This window comes from Pyxicephalus adspersus, chromosome Z, assembly GCF_032062135.1.
Source record: "Pyxicephalus adspersus chromosome Z, UCB_Pads_2.0, whole genome shotgun sequence".
NCBI lineage: Eukaryota > Metazoa > Chordata > Amphibia > Anura > Pyxicephalidae > Pyxicephalus > Pyxicephalus adspersus.
The window spans coordinates 11,268,168-11,293,284 of NC_092871.1; the positions used below are offsets into that span (position 1 = coordinate 11,268,168).

Here is a 25,117-nt window from a genome sequence, read left to right on the forward strand (position 1 = left end):
CAATAGGCAATGAAGGAAAAATTTCCCTTATAAAGTATCAGTTGTGATAAATAAAATTCAGCGTCAATTTTATTGTTACTAAAAAAACAAATATTATCTTCAAATTTTTTTTACAATGGGATCAAATAAAAGTCACTTAAAAATACTTACAAAAAAGATTTAAGGCATCATCCTGATCTTCTGAAACATGGAAGACACAGTCCCTGCTGAAATACCGTAATAAAGGCTTATTGCTTCCTGTAAAGAGTAACAAAATATACACCTGAAAATACAAGTTGCCTGGATTTTGTGATTATTTAAGTTTGTGTCACTGGAAGGGAAAATGTCAAGATAAATAATTGCATGAATAATTTTATAATTTGCAATGTGTTAACAACTTTAACTTTGACCTAGGGTCTAACTGGGGTTTTTGGTGTTGTCTACATAGTATACATTACATACCATTGATAGGTCATGGCTATATGAAGGCCTCTCCATTTGCTTCTGGATTCCATACATTGTTGGTGTAATTTTAAAGCTGCACTAAGCCCAAGGGTAAAGCCATAGTGTTCCTAATACACTTGATCTAAAGTAATAGATTGGTTTTCTACAGTGACTGTATGATAGACTGTAGAAAAAGAGTGTTGGATGGCGTTTGACAGAGAACTTAGTAGATTGGGGAGAATAAATCAGGAGACTAGATGTTGAAAGGCAGCCTGTAATGCACCTGGGTACACAAATCACAACCAACTCCAGGGAACACTTCAACAGACTTTATTCCGTAATCCAGGTACAGGGCGAGGTCAAACGCAATAGATCTATCAGATAAGCGAGGTACAAAAGGATGAGGCAGAAGGAGATTGTCAGGGACAATCTGAAGTCAGGGCAGGCAGAGTTCATGCCAGGTCGCTGCTGGTAATAAGACGGAGCTGATGACAAGACACGGGAAGACAACAGAGGTCAAAATGGTAAACCAACACAAACAACGCACCCAAGCACACTGTAACACAGGCTATACCAGGCAAGGACGCTAATGACAGGGTCTCATTAAATGGGCAGAGTGCCCAATCACATTGCACCACCTGGCGCTATTGATTAGGAGGAAACATACTGATTAGTTAAACCCCTGCCGCCATTTCAAACTATACATGCCTTGCCTCCTGGGGGTACAAGAGGCACACATAGTAGTACTGTGCACGCCCGCAGGAATCCTGAGGGCACATGCAGTACTGTGCATAACTACAGGGATGCGGTTCTACTGTTTGGCCGGGACAGATCCCTTCCCAAGTGGGAGGGGACACACTCCGAGCAGAGCAGCGGCAGCCCCGGTGTCTGTTGCAGTGGTCTTCTTTACCCTGCCCTGCGGTGTAAGTACCTTACACAGCCAGTGCTAGACAGATGTAGTGTAGATGAAGTGTAAGTTGTGGTGGGAAATTGGTTGATAGAATTCAGCAAACTAGAAGCATGCTTTGACTTTTGAGTGATGGTGAAATTTCTAAAAACAAGCAAAAAAGTATACTATTTAGAGCAGCCTCTCTCAAACTTTCTAATGTGGGGGAACCCTTGAAGGGTCATCAAGAAACCACTTGTATAGCTACAAAACCCACATCTCACAGTACATTAGTGTGTTGAACCCTTAGCAACATCTGGAGGAGCCCTTGGTTTCCTGGGAACTCGATCTGAGGAATTCTGAAATAAGGGATGGTTAGGTCTTAGAATTATCTGGTAATCAATAGACTTTGGTGTTAGGAGTACAAAAATAGATTGTATTGAGGAAAGCAAGAGACAAAAAAACTGTTGGATAGACTTAGGAAGGATATTCCCTTGAAGAGAGAGATTGCAGAATAATTGAAGTATAATTAAACTGGATAGAAAGTGTAACACCTAAGAGCTATAGGTGTGACTTTGCCAAACCTCCCCAGAAATACCACTGCTTCTCTATGCCAGTAAACATTAAATTAGAACAATTTAATATCGCCATTAGCTTTTATTACCTCCATGGTCTCTTTCTCTAGTACCAGGAACAAAATAGGTGTATTGGTTTCCAAAGCACGTAGCTTGAATCAAAAACTTATCCAGAACATGCTCTTCAGCTTTAAAAGTCTTGGCTGCAAAGGAAAATCAAATCAATTTATGAAAAAAAAGGCCCTCAACCTTATTTATGGCAAGGAAAGGTAAACATTAGAAAGAGACAATGCTACCTATGGCACAGTCCCTGCTATATTGTCAGAATGCCATTGTTAGAGTTTACATACACTATAAGTGGAAGTTTTATAACTCAAGATAACATAAATTTAGAAACAGTGGTAGTACTCACATGCAAGGTATAAGGTTCTTGAAGAGCCTTTTCTGACTCCAAGAAGCAGCAAATCTTTTTCAGTCTTAAATGTGGATATTTTAATATCATCTGGTACAAAAAAATGAAAAATGAAAACAGAATAACCATTAGGCGTATTCTAAGGGTGGTGATTTATTTATAGCATGTCTGCTTTATATGGCTGCCACCCAACACATTTTGGGCGATTTGCCACATTTATAAAACATATTTGCAGCTATGTTAACCCGACCAAATCCAATTTCCCTGCCCTATTCTGCATATGATTTTTATCTACAAAGAAGCTAGCGAGGGGTCATTTCTCTAAGTGTGACCATGACATCAATAGTTTGTGAATGGGTTAGACCTAACAAATGATTTTCACTTCTGGTCTGATTTCTGAAGAACACATGAGCAATTCCCCTGACAATTTGGAGCTTGAGCTACCTATTAAATTTAATTTCTGATTGGTGATCAATCATTTGGAAGGCTCAAACACTTAGTAATAAGTTATTGTTAAACATAAATGTTTAAAAACAGTCAAACAGCCATGAGTTTCTCACCTGTTTTTGATCCTTTGATATAATTATACTCTGCTTCTTTGTACTCCACTGTCCTGAGAAGATGAAAGGAAAAAAAGATTATAAAGAAAGGAGCAACGCTATAAAAATAGGAAAACAAGAATAAATAGTAATTATCAGGTATTAATGGCCGGTGAAGGAAACATTAAGCAGAGTTGCTCATTTTAAAGTCAAACTTAAGTTTTAAGTTTCATTTTTAAGTATCCCTAATACCAGACAGCTCACATTTGCAGAAAGGGTCAGGCCCTTTCTTGTGCCAGCTTTAATAATCTCCCCTGGTTGCTCCACGTATCTGGCAAAAAGATGAGTTGCTCAGCATCAGCTTTCGTTGCAAGAATACCCAGCATTTACCTCATACTGGCCTGGCCAATCAAGATGGCCAAAGTTTGTGTACAGGAAGATAAGAAGGAACAAGATGGCGGAACCCTGCAAGGGAACAGGAATGGAAAAGTAGCGTGGGTTTAGTTTGGCTTTAAGATATTTACAAAAGACAAGCAGCGCTTTCTTCTCACCTGAAGAAAAATAAATTCTACATCTACATACAGAAAGTGTTCTTCTCAATTGAATAAATAACATAGTATAATGATGATCTGGAAAGTATCTGATTACCTTTGGGGACCCAAAAGGATTTGTTTGCCCTCCTTTTGAAAGTTGCACCTTTTGCCTTCCCCTGGATCAGCAACTGAAGCACTGAAGTGTTCTTTTTTATTATTTTATCTCCTAAATTTATTCATTTCGGAATAATTTTTCCAGTCTAGCTAACCCTGTCACCGTATTCTAGCACTAACCCAAGCCTAATTTTTTCAGCTTATTAGATCATTTTCTTCTCCTACTAAAATATTGTAGAACCAAGCAGGGAATCTGATATTCCCTCAAACATTCCCTGGTGCAGAATCACTCAAACACTGCCACACTGGAACACATAGACCAGGAAGATTCTCCACTAGAGAATGTCTGATTCCCAACTTTATCAATGGAGCCCCTAGAGTTCTATGTTGCAAAGTCCTGATTGGAGCATGATTGTGTCTGTTGACCTGGAGTGGATGGTCCTAGTTGGACTAGTTGTTGGAGGAAGCAGGGCCCAGGAGAGAAAGAGGGGGATTAATACATTTGTACTTTGGTGGTCATCACTTTAAATAGTGTCACCTGCACCCCATGGACCACCGTGATAATATCACTATTCAGAGGTTATTTATATAAACTTTATAAACTCACTTTTTTTTGTACTCCCGCACAGTGTATTTACCATCCAAATGGAGAATTTCCAGCCTTGCTGTGTACAACATTTTAAAACGAGAAAAAAAATCCTCAGAGCTGACCGACTTCCCCACAAGATTCAGAAACACAGCATGCTATTAAAAGAAAGATACATTTTTCACCCAGGAGTCATAGAAACTTCAAGATTTTCAAATGAATCTAATTAGCAAAAATTGTAAATCTTAAGTAAAGTTGTATATAACTTTTTGTGAAAACATCCATAAGCAAGTCCTAAAGTATAACTAAAGAAAAAGTAAACATATAATGCAGTCTGTCACTTTTTTGTATTTCGGAGGCCACACTCCCCCTTGCTGTATAGTTTAATATTTGTAGATCCTGCCAGTAGATTCATTATTTCTAATTCTTGCAATAACAACAATCACCTTGTTTGTTACAAAGTAAAATTGCACAACAGCATTGTGGACAGAGTATCCTGTATGGACTTTACCACCTTCAAAATTTATTATGGTGATGTAGACTCCATGAAGTATATGATGGCTGCTTTGCTGTTGACATATTTTGGAGGTCTCCCCATAAGCCTCATTACGACTTGACATTTGCATATATTGCATTCGTTAACGTGGGGCTCATCCATTGACAGGGTAGCTCAGACATCTCCCTATTTTACCAGCTTACCAGCCCAACTCCCCCTTCCCCCTTAAAACAAACACGGGCACCTTCTCTGGATGTAACATCAGTTGGCAAGAAACCGTTTATTTAAACAAACTATTTTAAAATCAAAATACAGACTTCCAATTCCAGCGCCTCATGAAGTAGCAGCTTGCAGAGGAGGTTCCCACTCACCTGGTTATAGTTTCACCGCTGATTGCCTGAAACCTCAGGAGTGGCACTCCACTGTCTTTTATACTTCACCAGATAGATAAGTTCCTGAAGCAAACACCACAAGATCGCCCCTCCAGGCCAAATAAACAACTGGAGACAAACCATGCCATGCTTTCCAAGATGGCCGATGCTAGCTCCACACAGGCACAGAAGGCCCCAATCCTCAACACGGCTGACACGGCGTGACCTGACTTCGAACATGGATTGATTGCGGATGCCAGGGCGATTCTTCTAAGACCGACATTGCAAGAGGCCATCGACAAAGCAATCGGTAAAGGGATACTATCCCTTAGACAAGAACTAAGAGACCATTCCCGTAGACTTAGCAATGCTGAGGGTAAACTCACGTCAGTTGAAGACAAAGTAGCTCAAGCTGGGGGAACTAATACTGCTATGAGCAAAGTTATTGAAAGTTTATCAGATAAAATTGATGAGCTGGAAAAAAACAACCGCAGGAATAATCTGAACATTGTTGGAGCTCCAGAGAAAAACTCTCCAAGTCATCTCTGGGAGCTCAGCTCTTCTACTATCCAACCGCAACTGGGGATACATAAAAGGTGTCAGGTGGAGAGAACCTACCACTTAGGTCTGCAAGAAAGGACATTGTCACGGCTCCACAGGGCCAAGTGGTGGACACACTGTGTCACCTACCCAATGGGTGGAGATGTGCATGGAGCGCAGGGTCTAAGAAGTAACTTCTTCTCCAGAGCTTCTAGAGGTGAGGTTTTTGTGTGGCAAGCTACTGCCAGGTTGCAGCCCCCATGCCCGCCAAGGCAGGTGACTGCTAACATACAGGAACCAAAACGTAGTGCCAGAGGGCAATCCAAAAGAGTAGTCAAATGAGCCAAAGGTCAGGGCAGGCAGGAAACAAGCCGGGGTCGGTACACAGATAACACTTGAACAGTACACACAGGAACTAGAGCAGTGGAAACCTGGGAGTAGAACCACAAGGAACTCCTATGTCCAGGCAACTTCCTGTTGTCAGGGCACTTCCTTAAAAAGGGGATGTCAGGTGGTAGGTGTAGGTCATGTGAGCTGCATGAGAGCTGGAGACACCAATCCCACCAGCAGAGGGAGTGCTGGTGATGAGATAGTCTCAGGTGGTATTCAGATATATTCAGATAATTGCCAGCAGATGGAGTGCGTCTGTGGAATACCCTGGTTCCCCGAGGCAAGGGAGCAGCTGACAGAACATCACCTGACCTGGACCAGGAAGTATGCAGAGAGTTGGATCCAAAAGCAGAGATGGTGCTGGCAGCAGGGGACTGCATGGAGGGTGAGCCAGAAGGAGGCACAGATGACCTCGGCTTGTGGGGATCTGTGACAGACAGTAATAACCCAAAGCCTATAAACGCTTGTCACGGGGACTATGCAGACAGATCTGAAACACTACATTCTTACAGAAATCAGCAATACTTACTACTAGAGGGCTCAACTCTTCTAATCTTTGCTGTTTACTCAGCAGAATTTTCACGTAAAAGAAAAATGTTTCAAAAGATATGCTGTACACTACATCATAAACAAGTGCGGTTCCGTTTAGCATATCCAGCTACTTTACACATTGCCAACTTATAAGGAGCGAATCATGTGTTTACAAATTATAAAGATGCGGAGGCATTCTTTAGCGAGTGGTCATCTTCCTCAGAACTGATGCAGAAGGCACTGCCCACAGAACCGGTTCCTGAACCAGATACCATACCGAGGGCCCCAGACTCGCCCAACTCTGTTACATCAAACAAATCACTGAGAAGACCTGAACGCTCTGCCAAAACACCTCGCACACATACTAAACCATCTCGGGATAAAGCCAGAATGAAAAGCAGATAAGAGAAGTTCCGGTCTCTTTTAACATTCCTGGCAGTATTCTCGCGTGTGGCTCGGGGTAAAAAAAACATGCAAAAACCAGTAACTATGAGCCACAGCCGAGGTAGCTAAAAACAAAAAATAAACCTTGTCCCATTGCGTCCTCCGGCGTCCTGCTCGTCGGATCTCATCCTCGGGCGGTGTTCACTTCTTCAGATCTTCACCTGGGAGTGCAGTGATATTCCCCAGGGTGATGTCGGTGCATGTGTCCGTGTGTGCGGGAGGCGCGGCGGGAAATTCAAATAATTTTATGATGGATTCAATACAAAATACCTGTATAGAATCCAATACAATGAAATCTTTATATATTATATATATAATTATATTATATATATTAAACATGCTACTGTACAGTTATATTACAGTTTTCAGTATTTTTATGCACCCCTGTTTCAACAGATTTTTGTGTTTTTTACTTAAAAGTTTATTATTAAATTTAATAAATATTGGACATATTTCGGTGAGTTTTGCCTAAGAATTATAGGCCTACAACGTAAAATCAAGTTCCATGCAAAACAATGTACCACTTTTTGTGTAAAAACCTGACAGAATTGGAATGCCAGGGAGGTTATTGTACAAGTAATATATTTTTTTCCTTCAGTTTAAATATCATAAAAGCCATGAAGTGGCACATATTGCACTGTAGTACAACACCCGGGTGTAGACCCACACATAATTCTATTTGTTCTTATGGTATCCATGAGGAAAAAGGGAAGTCCACTAAATTAACAGTTTTGTTGGATGTACTTTGTTACAATCCCCACTGTCCTACCTTACCATCCTTTTCTGATCTTGATCTTGGACACTTTGACAGAATGGACAATCACCTACTTGTTATTCACCACACTATCTTTATCTCACTATCTTTTCAACAGAGTGACACTTTGAAGATCTATCTGCCATAGGATTCAATGGGACACCCATATTGGAATAATTCCTCTACTGACTTGGCTGACCTAAGTGGTACTACACAATATATCATAGGAGATCTTTGCATTTTACTTGTAGTATTTATAGGCTTATTAACAGTATTGTACATATAATTTCTTGAAATGTTTAAGGACTGAGATCCCCAAACAAGGGCAGACATTGCACTATTACAGGAATTGCATTTGCACGAAAAGGATTTCAATAGGGTACAAAAATTGTGGCTGGGCAAGGTACTAGGCTCTCAAACAATAGGCAGGAAAGCAGGAGTTCTCATTCTCGTGCATAAAAATTTGAAGTGTGAAGTGGTATCATCTGCCTGCGATCAGGCGGGAAGGATTCTGAAACTCATATTGAGGTTCCCGGATAGGGAATTATCCCTCCCTAATAATTATAGACCAAACTCCCCTTCTAGTACTTTTTTTTAAGAAGTTACCAATTGGATCGCTCAAAATCCCACTAACGATAAAATAGTGGGGGGAGAGTTCAACACTGTCATGTATGCGAGTGAGGATAGAACAGAATTTGCACAAACCACCCATCTTAATGATTCTTGGCATCACCAATTCCCAATTGAATGGCAGTATACATTTTTTTCTCACATACACACCTGTCAATCAAGGATAGACTAATTATTTTGTATTGATTCCCTTCTAAATCTTATATATCAGCCAGAAATATTGACCATAGCACTTTCTGACCATGCACCAATAGCGCTGACTTTGCAGGATACACTACCTAGGGGTGATTGGTGGTTGTGGGGATTCTCCTCATACCTGAGCAAGGATTCTGCTTTTCAAGCATACATAAGAGGGCGTATCATTTCTTATGTCACCACTTGTAGGAAAAAGGCTAGGGCAGCTTACTTAGCAGCCCTTTATGATTTATGCCAAGCACAAATAATTTGTACAGAGAGTCCATCCCCCGTCCATAAACAATCATGGTTAACTGCCAAGGCAAATTTTGATAAATGGTCTGAAAAAAAAGACTTCAATATTAATAAAAAAAGATTGTCTACCTAATTTTGGGAAAAAATCTGGGAAACTATTAGCAAATCTTTTACATCCTCAACACAAACCGACTTATTTTTCATCACTATATGCACCCACAGGGGACTTAAGACAGAACCCAAGGGCATCAACACAATTCTAGAGCAGTTCTACAAAAATGTATAAACCACACAAAAGCTAGCCCCATCTAAAACATTACAATGTTTTCAACAAGTGGTGTTGCCTACCCTAACAGCGGAACAAGTGAAAGCTCTGTTCATGTATGGTAAGCGAGAACGGCCCAACTCACCGTGAGACCAAATGTAATAAATTCGCTCGCTCATCCCTACAGTACAAACCTTTCATCTGGGAAATAATCTTATATTAAAGTGCTCCCAAAACCGGGAAGGAACCCCAGACAACCAGGTTCATACCACCCAATTTCATTGATAAAAATAGATGCAAAATTACTTTCTAAAATTCTGGCGGACACATTAGCCAGGTACCTGCCAACACTAATATCTCCGGTGCAGGTGGGGTTTGCCAAGGGCAGGCCAGCCGTGACAAACATTAAAGAACAGACAGATCTGACAATCATTCCCTGGTTATTCCAAACTCTGAGAAAAGTAGGCGTTTGTGGACCGTACTACAACCTGTTGGCAGCAATGTACTCTGACCCCCGAGCAAGAATAAATAACCCAGGATTTGGTTCAAGCTCCATACCATTGGGGCGGGGGATTAGACAGGGACTCCCCATATCCCCACTCCTGTTCAACATAGCGATTGAACCTTTGATACGATACACAGAAACTGTAGCTTCCCCACAGGTCATTAAGATGCACAAAACGGAACTTAGAGCCACATTTCTTGCGGACGACATTTTATTGTTTATATCCAATCACACCCAAGATGTTCCTATTGTACAACAAATGCTAACACTGTTTGGAGAGGTGGCAGATCTGAAAATTAATTTTTCAAAAAGTGAGATCCTCTCTTTGACCAATCTAAGAGGCAGGACGTGGACAACCTCTTACCTTTTACTTTTGTCAGGGATCATCTGACCTACCTGGGTGTGCCTATAGGCAAATCACCTACATCTTTATATAGACTACATTATATACCTTTAAAAAAAAAATACAAAGAGAAAAGCAATTATGGGAAACATTGCTATTTTCTTTAATGGGAAGATGTCACTTGATTAAAATGGTTTCGTTCCTCAGATTACTGTACACGCTCCAGACAATACCGATATAACTTAAACATGTAGATATCCAACTCTTGTACAAAACATTTACCAAGTTTTTGTGGCAAAGTAAACGGCCAAGGATATATATATATATATATATATATATTACCCTTGTCATTAAACAATAATGTACTCATAAGTGATACAATACTTACCTGGAGAGAAATTAGATGCAAACTGGATTTACTTCGTTCTTAATCTAAATACTTACCGATAAGAGATAATCCACTGTTCCCAACATGAATGGAATATAAAAGTTATCAAAATGGGCTAGTAGAGGTTTAATTACGGTAGGGGAGATTTTTTTTCATCCAAGTATCCCCAAACCATTTACCTTAAGGGCTTTGAAACAAAGATTTGCTTTGCCATCGCAAATGGTGCACCCACTATACTACTTATAATTTTTTGGTTTCTTTGTGTCTATTGGCTACATGCAGAGCTATAACGTTACAGTGGATCCATGTCACACCACCCGATTTAGACGCAGTTATGGCCTCCATGCATGTGTTGTGTTATATGGATCTCTTAGAGGCAGGTAAATCAGATGATAATACAGTAACAAGATCCTTTGAGAAGTGGTTTGCCTATATGGAACTCACCTTAGTTCGCTCTGAATTTGACCAGATAATGCACCGTTACCGTTATTCTACATGGCACAACATTCATTTACCATGATGGAAGACACATATCTTATTACTAGCTAAATAGATAGGTAGAGGTGGTCATGTTACCCCACCTATTTTCTTTTTGTTATTTGTATTTTACCCATGTTTTAGTTATAGGAAATACAAACAAGAAGGCAACAGTTAGACGAGTCACAATAGGTTTTATTGCAAAGGTAGTGGACAAACTAGAAAAACATTAGTCACAAAGTGTAAACACTGACTGTTCTGGAACGGTATTCTGTATTTTTTTTTTTCCTAGCATTATTCTATGTAAATGTACACACCATTGTATACACATTATATATTAATATATATCTTATATTTATATTATATTTATATATTAATATTTATTTATTTTATTTAGTATATATTTATTTTGTTTGTAAATGTCTTTCTGTACCTGTCAATAAAGTTAAAAAAAAAAAAAAAAGAAATACAAAATAATAAAATTTCTTTAACCACCTAAGCGTTACACTGAGGTCTAGATTTCTGTACCAAAAGTGATCCACTGTTTTTCATGAAATTTTTTTTTAAATTGTAGACCTGTAACTTACAGAAATATGTCCGAACAGGGGTTCTAGTAGATAATATGAATATAAAAAATGTTTGAAACACACAATCATGTAAAAAAAAAAAATTACTTTTAATAAAATTAAAGGAAAAACACAAAAATCAGCAATGTAAACAAATCATAAATACTGAAAATACTGAAAAAGCAATAACTCTGTATATTGTAAAGTACTATATTATTCTAAAACACCTCCCTAGTGTGGCAATTTTTAAAACTTTGATTGTGTATTTATTGGAGTTTGTTTTGAATTATTTTGTATTTGATTGGATACGGGAGTTTGTATCCAATCCAATACAAAATAAGAATTTGAATTTCCAAGTTATTTACTTTTATTTTATTTTTTTTTATTTTTTTGTATTGGATTGGATGCTGGAGTTTGTATCCAATCCAATACAAAATGAGTGTTTGAATTTACCAGGTATATACTTTGTAATTATTTGAATTATTTTGTATTGGATTGGATACGCAAGTTTGTATCCAATCAAATACAAAATATAAATTTGAATTTCCAAGTTATTTACTTTTATTTTTTTTTATTTTTTGTATTGGATTGGATACGCAAGTTTGTATCCAATCCAATACAAAATGACAGTTTGAATTTACCAGGTATATACTTTGTAATTATTTGAATTATTTTGTATTGGATTGGATACAGGAGTTTGTATTGAATCCAATACAAAATGTTTGAATGAGTTTCAGTTTGAATTTCCCGCACACGCGCCTACGTCATCACGCACGCAGGGAGAAGCCGTCCGTTTTTTTTTTTCTCCGCCGGACGGCTTCTCCCTGCAGAGATCATCCGGCGCTGGAACGAGGAGGACGTCGGACGATCAGCGGGACCAGGTAAGAAGCCGGCCGGCATCTTGTGTTCCGCCGGCCGGCATCTTGTGTTCCCTATCACAGGATGCCTATCACAGTTCTCATCACAGGATGCCGGCCGGCGGAACACAGGATGCCGGCCAGCTTCTTACCGGTCCCGCTGGCACCCGACGAAGGCACCCGACGCTGGAGAGATCGGCGGACGATGACCGATGGAGGACGACGCTGGATGAGCACAGGGGGACCAGGTAAGTGAAAAATCTCGGGCTTAACCATCCTTGCAATTTTTTTTTGCCCGAGCGAAGGTCGGCTTAACTGCAAGGAGGTTAAACTTTTGATAACATAAATACCTAACACATACACATACGTACTTCAACATTTTAACCCAAATTTTTCAACAGTACAACCGTTCCATAAACAAAAAACATACCTGTTTCAAAAGCCAGCAACAAGGCTGCAGATCTAAGAAGGCAAGATCCATTACAAGCCAGCACACCTTGATGGCTCCTAGCCACCCAGCACTCCCCTCCTAGCCACCCAGCACTCCCTTAGGGGCCTTAACCATTAATTACTCATGGGTAACCACACCAAAATTGCTTCCCTTATTTCCAAAATCACCAACCAGGGCCCTTGCTTTCCTGGACCCCAACTGCCCCAATCACCCCAAATCTCTTTTCCCTCTCTGCCTTTCAACAAAGAGAGGGAAAAGAGAGATGGGTGGATGGGTGGGTGGGAAACTTTTCTACCAAAAAATATTTTACCTACACCTTTAAACACCTTTCCCCCTAACTCCACCCCTACCTTTCACCAATCCTGCGCTGACCCCTCCTTCCACCTTCCACCCCCAGTCTCCTTTTCACGCCTTGTCATGTAGGCCATATTCCTTTCTTGTGCTTGCTTCAGGCCTCCTTTTCTTTTTGACCTCCACTTTGTAACGTATTGTATCACATACATTTTGGTGACCGTATTGAAATATTTCACTTGTAAGCCCCAAATGTGCTTGTATAAAAATAATATCATTTTCTATGAGGTTAATTATCTATGAGCATTTTATTTTAAATTGGTATTTTGTAATTATTAAAAATGAGAATTATTTTTTTAACAGCTATTGTCATACAGTATAACGTGTCTAATGGCCTATAAAGTCCCAATTTTTGTTTTTTTGCTCTTTGTACGCTGGCTAAGGATGAGATTTAGGGGCATATTTATGAAGCAGCGGATTTTACTTTTTTAAGATTATCTCTGGTGGTGGATCTAATCCCGCTTATTTAAATCATGTCACACAAAGATCCCTGAGTGAATGCCATATTTTCATGTTATATAAAAAGTACAAACCTGAACATCATCCAGATCATCCGACTTCTCAAGGAGACCAGAACATTGCTCTGCTGCAATTAAGGAAAGGGTAATATTAACATGGGGAGAATATTCAAATCTCATGCAGGGAGGGCTGCAAAGCCACAGTACAAGAATCAGAAGCAATTTCAGTGGTAAATGCTGATCATTTCACTTTGCCCCATCTGCAGAACAACTGCAGCTTATTCACACAAAATCAATGTACATGCAGTGTGTTGGACAAATAGCAATGCAATCTTATGATGTATGAACTAAACCTGCACCTATCCCCATATTACTCACCTATACCCATTCTTTTGCAGGGTTCAGCCATCTTCTGTCTTCTTTACTTCCTAAAGATGATCTCGGCTACCTTGATTTGTCTTTGCTGGGATGACGTAACTCCTGCATGTGCACAGCTCAGCAAAATGTTACAGCCGGAATGCAATCAGGCTCATAAGAACAGGTATTGCAGAAGGGAAATTCCCTATCCCCTTCCATAATAACTCCTAGCCTGAATGTCCTATGTTAAAAATTGGAACTTCCACTTTAATAAGGGCCCCCCAGATATTCAGCCTTTATTCTAAGGAATTTTTATAGAGGGGTATCTACCCATTCCATAATGAGTGAAATCAACCCTAAGACAACACACTATGAAAAAAAAGTATTTATTCTTCCTTCTTTTATTTCTTATTGACTTGACACAGAAACCCAGCCTGACTACAAGCAAAGTAATGTTAATAAATATTATTTCTATGCTAAATAAATTAAAACTTCACTTTGGAAATGTTTCTGTAGGCCCTGAGTCATCCCAGTCAAGACTATGCTCCTCGGCATTGTAATTAATATAAAAAGTTTGTGGCTATTCCAAATTGCTTCCTTAGATATTCACTGGTGCTGTATCTATTCCCTGGTATTTATAATACATATCATATGTCACCCACTGTAATTTCACTAGGTAGCACAAGGCAGGGAGCACATTCACCAAAATCACCAGCAAAGGATCGATGTTTAAGAAAATGTAGCCCTGTAGCTTTGGCTCTGCCATAGTGAAGATCCAACGCACAGACAGCAAGACAAGTAATAATCCCCTGCTTTGTCGTGTTTTTCCTATATTTTTACATTTTCCAAAGTTTCTACACCCAAGAACAAAAAAGTATTCCTTAGACTGGTTTCATACCAAGGTGTTGGACCATCGTGAATATGTGCATTACTGTACCAATACCTTTGAATGGTGTCCTAATGATTTGATTGGCAAACCAAAGGGCTATTAAGGCAATCCACATCAATGCATGAATGCATTAGCACATTTACATCATAAAAGAAACTTATAGAGCCATCAAAATGGCAGCTTCATGCAAGAGGAAAGGTTGTATTTTCAGGATAAAGTGTATGCTCACTTTGAAGACTGCTATCAACGGGTCAGCAATTTTCATTGTCATGGGAACAAATGGAGCATTCTCTCGCTCTCTCTCTCTCTCTCTCTCTCTCTCCCTCTGTTGGACCCCGTGGGGTTGGACACATTCTTCCCCCATATATTTAGTCCAGCTAGGGTGACTGCATTCCTTTTCTAGGCCAAAACACAAAACAACCAATACACACACAAAAAAAAAAATCATTTTTGAGACCCGGTGCTCTGGACCAAGTTGTCTCTGGTATATTTAAACTTCTTCTGCAAAGCATCTTTTTCCATCTTGTTTATGGTTACTTGGTGAAAACGCTTTACTTAGTCTTCTTTCCTTTTTCCTTATTTTTTGGCTTGTGCATCGTGAGACGGACAGATTCCTTGGGAAGATCAGGGCTAACTAAACTATCATCCCCCACCTTAATGACCTTCTCCATGGCTCTTCCCAGGATGCATTCCTCCGTCAGACCTCTGTCTGACCTAAACACCTTCTGGAGTCTGCATCTTTCTCAACCTGCCCCTGAGCCTCCTGTTCATCAAATGACCTAGGGACAATTTTAAATGCTTTGTGCTTGTTACTGGCATCCTCCAGTAGAGATACTTTTTGCTTCAGGGCTGTCCTCATTATAGTAAAGTGGATTTTTTTCCTCTGTCTGGGATTTTGCTTTTCCTCTAACTTTTGCTGGGTTCTGTTCAGCTCTTCTTGTAATCTCTTCATTTCCTGTTCAGCCACATGGAGAGCTTCCTCCTTCACCTGGAACTTTTCTTGGACTTCAGCTTCTTTTCTCTGGCAGTCCATCTTTTCCTAAGCATGCTGTGCATTGGATACCCCTTTGTTCCTCTAGTTCCTTTTCCAAGTCACACACTTGTTTCTGCATCTTCTCACATAGACTGACCTTGGCACTTAGCGCAGCCTCCAGATTAGCTCTGGTATTGCCCAGTGTGGCCTTCAACTCATTGTGAATTTGTATGGGAATGTATTGAGTGCTAAGACATTCCTGGAGCGCCTTCAGCTTTCTAGTGGTTTGTAAATTTTCTTCTTGCATCCTGCGCTGCTTTTTTAAAGTAACATTTGCCCTGTACAGTTTAGTGTTGGCTAGGCATGGTGGCTAGGCATACAGGGACATCCAACAGGCCATCCCACACTCAAAAGCCTCGTACAGGTACAGGGCATCTGGCAGCGACATGGCCCCACTCCTGGCATCTCCAGCACTGTAGTGGGCTGCGAGTGTCCATGGAGGAAGTCTCACAAGCCCTCTGGTCCTCCTTGACCCGGTCCCCAACCTGTCTTTCATTCCCAGCCTCCGGAGGTGGAAAATTACACATTGCCCCAGGTGACCACCTGAGACCTAGGCGACTTTTCTGGCTGGTAAGTCTATTTATGCACTCGTTTGGCACGCACAGCAGGGGTCACGCCCAGTCGCCTCTGAATTGAAGTTTTTAGCTTTTCATAACATTTGGCGTCCTCTGGGGCCAGGTCAAAATTTGCTTTTGGAGAGTCCCCTGTCAGGCATGGGGCCAGCTCTCTCTTTCCGCAGTCCTCTCAAACGTATGAATGTAGTTCTCAACATCATCATAGGGTGTCAATTTTAGCAAAAAAGGGCTGGCTCAAGAGGTACTAGGGGTACCCTCGGCCAGCTGCTGCACAACCTCGCTCAGCACTTTCCGATCCTTTGCTACACCCTGAGAGACTTCCGCTAGTTGTGCCACCAACAAACCATTGGTCTCCTGCTGGGCTTCATAATTTTCTCTTTGAGCAGCATTGGCTTGCTGCTGGGTGGCATTCCTTTGCTCTTAGTGTACTGAACAATTGCTATCTCCACTTCTGGGCTGCCCATGCTGCCAACTTCACTGCTTAATCTGCTAATTATGCTGCCCGCATTCTCCACCATATGTGGGATTTCCCCTGGCAATGGGTTCAGAGTATATCAGTGATCAGACAGCAGCCTTTACAATGCCGTTGAACACAGGCTCCAGGTGTTTATTAGCAAAGAAAGCAAAACAAAACAAATGGCTTGTCTGAGCAACTAAAAACACTCACTTTTAGTGGTCCCTCTCTGACTACCACAAACTTACAACAATTTCCAAGATGGCAGTCCTTCATGGCAAACAAAGCAACTTGTTTCACTTACAGGAACTCCTCGGTTGCATTTGGCAGAGCTCTATTCCCCTCCAACAATGGGAATCAACTGAGCTCTCTCTCCCCCTCTGCTATGGGAACAAACTGAGCTCTCTCAGCCTCTGACTTATCACTACCTCTGCCACACTATCCCAATCAGGATTGGCCAAGGAACCCACCTTTCACTTTTCTTGGCCGGCTCCAGGGCCCTAAAGAACCTGGTTTTCCTTTCCAAGAAACCCCACACACCAAGTATCACTCTTTTTCCATGCCAACCACACAGCCTACACCCTGCCCACCACTCATCTTACACTCTGCCCACCACTCCACTTACACACTGCCCACCATTCATCCTACATTCTGCCCACCACTCCACCTACACCCTGCCCACCACTCATCCCACACCCTGCCCACCACTCCATCTATACACTGCCCACCACTCATCCTATGCCCTGCCTACCACTCTACCTACAGCCTGCACACCACTCACCCTACACCCTGCCCACCACTCATCTTAAACCCTGCCCACCACTCATCCTACACCCTGCCCACCACTTAGCCTACACCCTGCCCACCACTTAGCCTACACCCAAACCCAGAAAGGTGAATTAAAATGTGTGGAATAAAATGCAATGTTTATATTATTGCTGATAATGTAATATAAATACCGTAGTTGATGGATGTGTCAAGGTCGAAAGTAGGATGAAGATTCTTGCACTGACTCCACTTGCTGAAATGTTCTACTTCGTTGGGTGGAAGTGATGTCTCTTTGTCTGGAATGAAGGGGAAAACGCGACAAATGCGTAACCAGCATTATACATTTTCTAAGCAGTTGGTCTCTCAGTTTGTGTGATATTCCATGCAGACTTCATCCTTCTACAATATCATAGTTCTTTCTTTTGCATTGATAATTGCATTGTGATGTTTTAGTGATAGATGGAACCATATGAGTTGAATCTACCCAGCTTTTAATTTGCCATGCATACTCCAGGGCTCCCTCTAATGGCCCATCTATGAATTTCTGTATTTGATACAATAGCAAAAATATGGAAGCACCAGCTTGTACAAAAAGAGTCAGTTATGTCAACACTGATTTTCAGGTAAACCCTGCAAATTGTAACTCAAAATTTATTGTCAAGCTAAAACTGTAGTCTCTACTGCTTCAAGCAATTACCAAAATATCTTAAATATACTGCTAAAGCTTTTTTTAATTATTTGTATATGGCAGGTTTTCCTGGATGCTTTAGCTTGGTTTGTATTTCAATGTAGCGTGTTGCTTTTTCTGTATCAAAGTTGCGTTGTTCTGTTATGCCTGTTTTCACCACTCAGCCTATGAATGACAGCATGGTAATGACCATTGGTCACACCTATGGAGGAGAGCACAGCGGGGTGCTACTTGCTCGTCCTTCCCCCAATCTCTACATAGAAAGTGCATAGTGTTTTATGCACACCAATCATTTGTTCATCTAGCTATAGTGATCTGAAGTCCATCTGACCTCTGTACGGGGCTTTACACCAATAAGCAACGAAAAAACAAACTCCAAACATTTTTTTATATGTTATTAAAATATGTTATTTTTTAACAAATTTATACTTCAAATAATTGGAAGTCCTATTCGGCTTGCCCTCAAAAACCATCTTTTCAAACTTGCCTACCCATCTTCTTCTGTCTCCTAAACCCATACTACTTCCCACCACCACATATCCCCCTCCTATTGTGTGTTACTTCCCCCACCTCCTAGATTGTAAGCTCTTCGAGCAAGGTCCTCTCCTCCTCCTGTATCACTGTCTGCATTTGTCTGTCATTTGCAACCCCTATTTAATGTACATCCCTGCGTAACATGTTGGCGCTACATATATCCTGTTTATTAATAATAATAATAAGAAAAAAATAATAATAATATAAAATAATATAATAATAATAATTTGAAAAAGAATTTCAAATAAGTGAATGTGAATAAATAAATCCATGACGTGTTATTTCTAAAATATTTATTAAGGAAAAATGTCACATGGGCTCTATTTTCCATTTTTACAGGTTATTTTGTATTTTTGAATTGGTTATGATGGGTCACTTGCTCTTAAGTGATCATTTGTACATTACATGGTGCTGTGTCCTCATGTAAAATGTATAACAAACTCTTTAATATTAAACTGCACAGAAAGAGTTCGTTATACACATGGATACATAGTGTCATCTATTGGAGGAACCAAAAAAAACCCCAAGATTCTTTATTTCAAGTAAAAAAGAATCTTGGTTTATACTTGAGTATATACATATACAATTTTACTAATGTATCTACGTATTATTATATCTGCACATATTGTGCAGGTCAGTACTTACAGTATAATACAGCCAATTTATAAACTCCATTTTCTCTGTAATATATGATCAGACTGCCCGGGTGAGGTTGGACAATTGTTATCACAGATTTTGTTCCTAGAAAACATAAAGAGATGCAAATTAAAGAAGCAGCTTATTCACTTAGTTTACAAAGATTTATGCCAAAGTCCCAACAATAAACTTCTATCATTTGCTCCTTGTTCGGAAGCAAAAAAGGAGTCATTTATAGGATGACCAGCTGAAAATGTAAGAACAAAGACAAAACTAATGAGAATGGACAAAAACTAATGAGATTAGTAGACTACAAAAGGAAGACAAGTGACAGGGGCAAAAAGTCTGGCAAAATAAAATGATTTTTTTCTGTACTTGCAGAAAAGGTTTTAAGTCTGAAAAATGAAGACCAATGCAGGCGCCTAATTTAGGGGCATGTTTACACTAATGATATTTTACTGCTCCTGGGCTCCTTTTGTCAAACACTGGACATCCAGGAGGGGTGACAGGCTGTAAAGCTACATACATACCTCAGATAATAGTGTGAAATGTGTGCAGCAGTCCTCCGTCATATAATAAGCAATAAGGAACCATGACTGTGGCATGCAAGAGCCTTTTCCAACTCCTCACTTAACTCTTAACCTCCCTTAACTCTTGAATAACCACGACAACTGAGGTATGGTAAAATTGGCCTACTGGCCGTTTATTAAATTACAACTTTAACATTTCAACATTTATTGTACAACCAACAATAATCCTCATTAACAACCATATATTCCAATAATAATCAGGTGGCAGGTCCTCGACCATCTTTAACCCTTTTCCCTTTAATCTGGGATCTGCGTTCCAATTGATATATATGTATCACTGCTCCTAGACGCCCCTCCACAGCCTCAGGAACCATATCAACTACGCATACCTCCCGCTGCTAACCCATCACCAACCTCATTCCACAAACCAGGAGACCCCATACCACAGATGGCTCTCTACACTTCCACACTCCTACCACACACCTTCCCCAACCACTTCCCCTCGAGGACCTCACACCGCCCACACTGCAACCTTAACACCTTGATCACCCAAAACAGGGCGGGAGGGTGGGAACCTCGTTAAATTCTGTCACAATTGTACTGTCCCTCTCTTTCACTCTGATCTTTTATGACTTCCTGTGACCCCACCCATTGTTTTATTTATTATCCAATCAACACTTATTATTAACTGCCATACCCCTCACACCATATTCCTGACCTATGGCCTTCCCCCACAGTCATGTTGGCCCACGCCTAGCTCCCCTCTCGCAGGGTGCAGGGCCTCCCTACATTGTGGTTTCTATCAAGGAAAGCACAGTGGGTGTTGTTCCATGGTTTTCCCCTCTCCCTAGGATGGATACTTTTTGCTCCCATAGGCCAGCTAGAAATTGTTGCAAACCATTAACCTTTGACAGGCACAAAACACACCACAAAAAGGAGAGAGATAGGGTTGAGAAATGGGAAGAAAGAGGGAGAATTTAGAAAGGGGGGTAAGGAGAGAGAGCAGATAGGGAGAGAGGTGAGAGGGGTAAAAGAAAGAGGCAGGGAGTGCAGCAAGAGTGAAGGAAGAAAGAGACATACTATGGAAATGATAGGGCAGAATGAGTGGGAGGTAGAGAGGGAAGGACAGAGGAGACAGAGAGGAGGGAGAGAGAAAAAGAAGAGTGGAAGAGATAAGGAAAGGCGAAACAGAGTGAGAGAGGGGGTTAGAGAGAGCAAGAGAGAAAAAAGAGGACCAGAATAGAGAAGGGGAGAAGAAGAGAGAGCGAGAGTAGAGAATGAGAGAGAACTACAGAGGAACACAAAGAGGAGAATGGGGAGAAAAGAGGATGGGGAGAGAGCAAAAAGAGAGGAAGAGAGACAGGGAGAAAAGTGGGAGGGAGGATGCTGCTCGAATCATCTGAATAAAGTGCGCGGCAGCATTGACAACTCCTATCACTTGTTACCCCCCCCTAGCTGTAATCCCGAGTGTGACTCGGGGTGGATTTACCATGCAAAAAGCAGTAATCCCCAGTCCCACTAAGGCTCACTTAAAACATAAAAAAAACACTTACCTTCCTCCGTTGTCGTCCCCCAGCATCCTGCGGGTCCCTGCAACTCCTCCGGACACGTCTTCTTTCCGCGATCTTCTCCTGGCGTGTGCATGCGCTGGTGTGGGCGGGAGGAGCGGCATGAAATTCAAAAACTTTTGTATTGGATTCAATACAAAACAGCTGTATTAAATCCAATAGAAGGAAATCTATATATATTATATATAATTATTTATGTATATATATATTATATATATATATTTATATATATTATACATGCTACTTTACAGTTATATTACATCTGTCACTATTTTAGTTTTTTACAGATTTTTGTGTTTTTTGATGTAAAGTTTAATAATAAATGTAATAAACCTAATAAATATTGGACATATTTTGGTGAGTTATGCCTAAGAATTATAGGCCTACAATATAAAATGAATTTCCACGCAAAAAAATATAACGCCTTTTGTGTGGAAATACAGCCAGAATTAGAACGCTAGGGTGGTTAAATAAAAGATGAAAATCTGACCCATTCTGAGAAATGTTAAGAAAGTTTATATATAAAACATCTTACCATTCAGAAATGTAAATTCATAGGACAGATCTCCAGAATCGCCATGTCCTATCCTTTTACAAGTGACTTCACCTCCCTCTATAGACAACCTGGAATAAATGGGGAAAGGTTAGGGGCACCCAAAATATCTCATGACAGTACTGCACAGGGTGACCTTACTGGACCACGTTGGTCCTCATACAATTCCATACACCTTCAATAAAGTCTATCTTAAAGCGGACCTAAACCTTATCATCAGTCTTGTTAATATTTTTAATATTAAACAAGATTTATATAGCACCAACATATTACACAGCGCTGTACATTAAATAGGAGTTGCAAATGACAGACAGATACAGACAGTGACACAGGAGGAGGAGAGGTCCCTGCCCAGAGGAGCTTACACTCTAGGAGATAATATTTGATTAATATTTGAAATCTCTTCTCACTGGTGGTGCTGGTTTTGTCAGTTTGCATCCATGAAATCACACACAACTCAAATCATGCCCATGACTCACCTATGATGTGATACCATGCCCACTAATGACACATTCTCCCAGCAGCACTAGCAGTCTTTAGGACATTGGCATGAGGATGGGGAGAGGGCCAGAATAAAATGTCTTCATACCAATGGGAAACTTTATGAGTGACAACATAGATTAGAACTCAAGAATACCTGATTCATAGGCCCATGTGGCAAATTTGAATTTAGATCCACTCCAACCCAAACAAAGCCCAGGATAATGTTGCACGTCTGTAATGTCAAAAAGTTTAACGTCAACTCTAAGAAAAATGAAAAATGAATCCCTGCATACTGCAAGTGTTAAATTCATTTTTTTGCATTAGGCTCTGACATCATCACGTACAATGCAGGAGCGGCAGTCCCGCATGCTAAGTCAGGATGACAAAGGCTCGCTCACAATCTGTACAGAGGGATAAGCTAAGTAAAACTACTTTTTACTGGTAATCTAGGCACTCAAAAATAGGCATATACATTTTTGGTGCTGCAAACAGGGAAAGATTTCCCAAAAGACCACCTAGGCCTTAAGGGAAAAAAGTGGTGGTCTGTAATTAATGGGCTGGGGTTGGCTAACACTGGATCTAAACCTTATCACCATAATCTTATATAAGACTTAACATTTAGGGCTCGCTTTATACATTTTTCCCCCAGTCAATTCCTCTGAAATTCGCCGCTGGTGAATTCTATGATTTTTTTTTTTTACCGGTCTCCTATTAAAACAATAACTCGTTTTGCCACCTAGTGGCCAATTATCAAAATTTAACACAGCAGGTTCCATGTTTATGATGAACATACGTTCAGCTATGGTTTGCATCTGTTCCTAGGTTGGGAACTTACGGATTGTACGATACACTGATATTTGCCTCCTTCTCATTTGCAGAAACTCTTGAAAAGATGTATGCTACTCCTTTATCTTTAAATTTAATATCCTCCAATGATAATATTAATTGAATGTTCCAAAGTCCATTGATCTGTAAAAAGATTGCAATCACATTTATTTGTCTGGTTGCTTTCCAAACATTACAGAACTATACAAACAGCAAAGGTGGTGTAAAAGAATCATACATTGTCTAAGAATGAACTCATTGGTGTAGAATTTGTCTTGTATGGTTTCTGTTGGATTCCGAAGTTTGCATGTTGCTCACGATCAGGTCAATCTTACACTCATCACTCCCCTTTACAAGTAGATTTGGATTTACTGAGCCTTTTAGACAAAACTTCAATGTCCTCTAGTTATACAAAATTACCATATAACAAAGTTCCCAATATTTCTGGTAACTTCAAAAACAATTATTCCCTCTGGATATGAAATATATGTGAAATAATTTAACAAAGAGGACGTTTCCCTCATTTTTGATTTTTGTAGTCTGAACCAGGGACACAATAAAAGTTGTGCTGTCAGGAACCAATCAGAGCTCCCCCTTGTGTCCATCATAATGTAATAACCAGTGGGGCATTTTTGCATAAAAAACTCCTTGAAGGTTCAAAAGTAGTGGAATGGGTAGGGAAGAGCTAATCTAGTTCACAAAAAGTTTTGTGTTTTCAAATCTGCAAACTCCATTAAAGTAGATGAGATTGATTTAATAAAGTTTACTAAGAATGGAGACGATAAACTATCATAGATGAACTTGGGTAATCCAGCAAACCTGCAATGGATCCAATTCAGAAATGACAACATTCGTCAACAAATACTAAATTTATTTTAAGAAATGCATTCTAGGTTTGCTGGACCACCGAAACCCAGGTTCACCCATGATAGATGTTCTTTAGTTTTGGAGATCTTTAATAAATTAGGCTCAATGTCAGTGAGTAAACCTTGTGATTCAATTCTGATTATATGCAGGGCTTATCAGTGAGCTATCAATAAATTCATGAGAAATCAGACAGTGCTTGTGGGGACTAATGCCACATGTAAAAGCACAGCATAACTCCATTTACAGAATGGGCAGGTTAACACCTTTTTTTTTCAGATCAAGCAATCCCACACCGCTCCTGGAAGCTGGCACCTTGCTAGCCGCTCGGTCACTTCTTATAGCACCAATGTCTGCACATTTGGCAGCTATACAGCCAGTATTACCCACCATCTATTCTCTATGGAGCTGCCATGGGCTGTAGGTACTTGTAACGTCTCCCCAAAGCCAGTGGCTCCTTGGCAAAAGGAAGCAGTAAATGCAATGTGAACATAGACTCAGGCCACCTTTTCATAGAAGGAGCAGGGTGATCAGTTCCTCCAGATCTTTGGGTTTTTTGACTATGCTGAGCATTGGCAACATTACTATTGCATTACAGGTCATTTGCCAATAATAGGAAAGTGGTCAGACATGAATTCGTGAACCCAGGTGATTCACCACAAAGGCATGGCAGTAATGAACCTGAACCTCATCCCTAATGCCAGGCAGACGTGTGATAGTGTCTGCTTTGCAAAGCTAACAACGACAGGTGTTTGTTTGGAGCAGATTTACTATTACCTGACCATCTCGCCGTCCTAAGAACTAATGATCTCCAAATCACTCACCTTGGTAAAGTCAGGGGGAATCCCTTTAATTTCAGTGCTGCAGTTCACATGGTTTCCATCAGTAATAGGTAACAGAGAGAAGAGTGACAGCAGAATAAGTACAGTGGCCATGTCTGACCAGGCACTGCCGCAATCTGCAATTATAAAGCATTACAAAAGGATTTTATCAAACCATTGCCAATCTCTCATCTCCTGTGTTGGCCTTTGGTCCACAGAGGACAA

At 40.3% G+C, this 25,117-nt stretch overlaps 1 protein-coding gene across 1 annotated transcript; it reads right to left on the bottom strand.

Moving 5' to 3' along the window:
• Positions 1–778: 778 nt before the first annotated feature.
• On the bottom strand, positions 779–25,117 carry LOC140343444 (uncharacterized). Its single transcript, XM_072430122.1, has 10 exons — positions 24,896–25,117; positions 23,218–23,351; positions 21,882–21,970; positions 19,258–19,353; positions 17,582–17,686; positions 13,390–13,442; positions 4,090–4,226; positions 2,857–2,909; positions 2,297–2,386; positions 779–2,087 (listed from the first exon to the last, which is right to left on the bottom strand). Exons 1-10 carry the CDS (start codon positions 25,004–25,006, stop codon positions 1,960–1,962), a joined length of 996 nt encoding a protein of 331 aa, XP_072286223.1. The 5' UTR covers positions 25,007–25,117; the 3' UTR covers positions 779–1,959.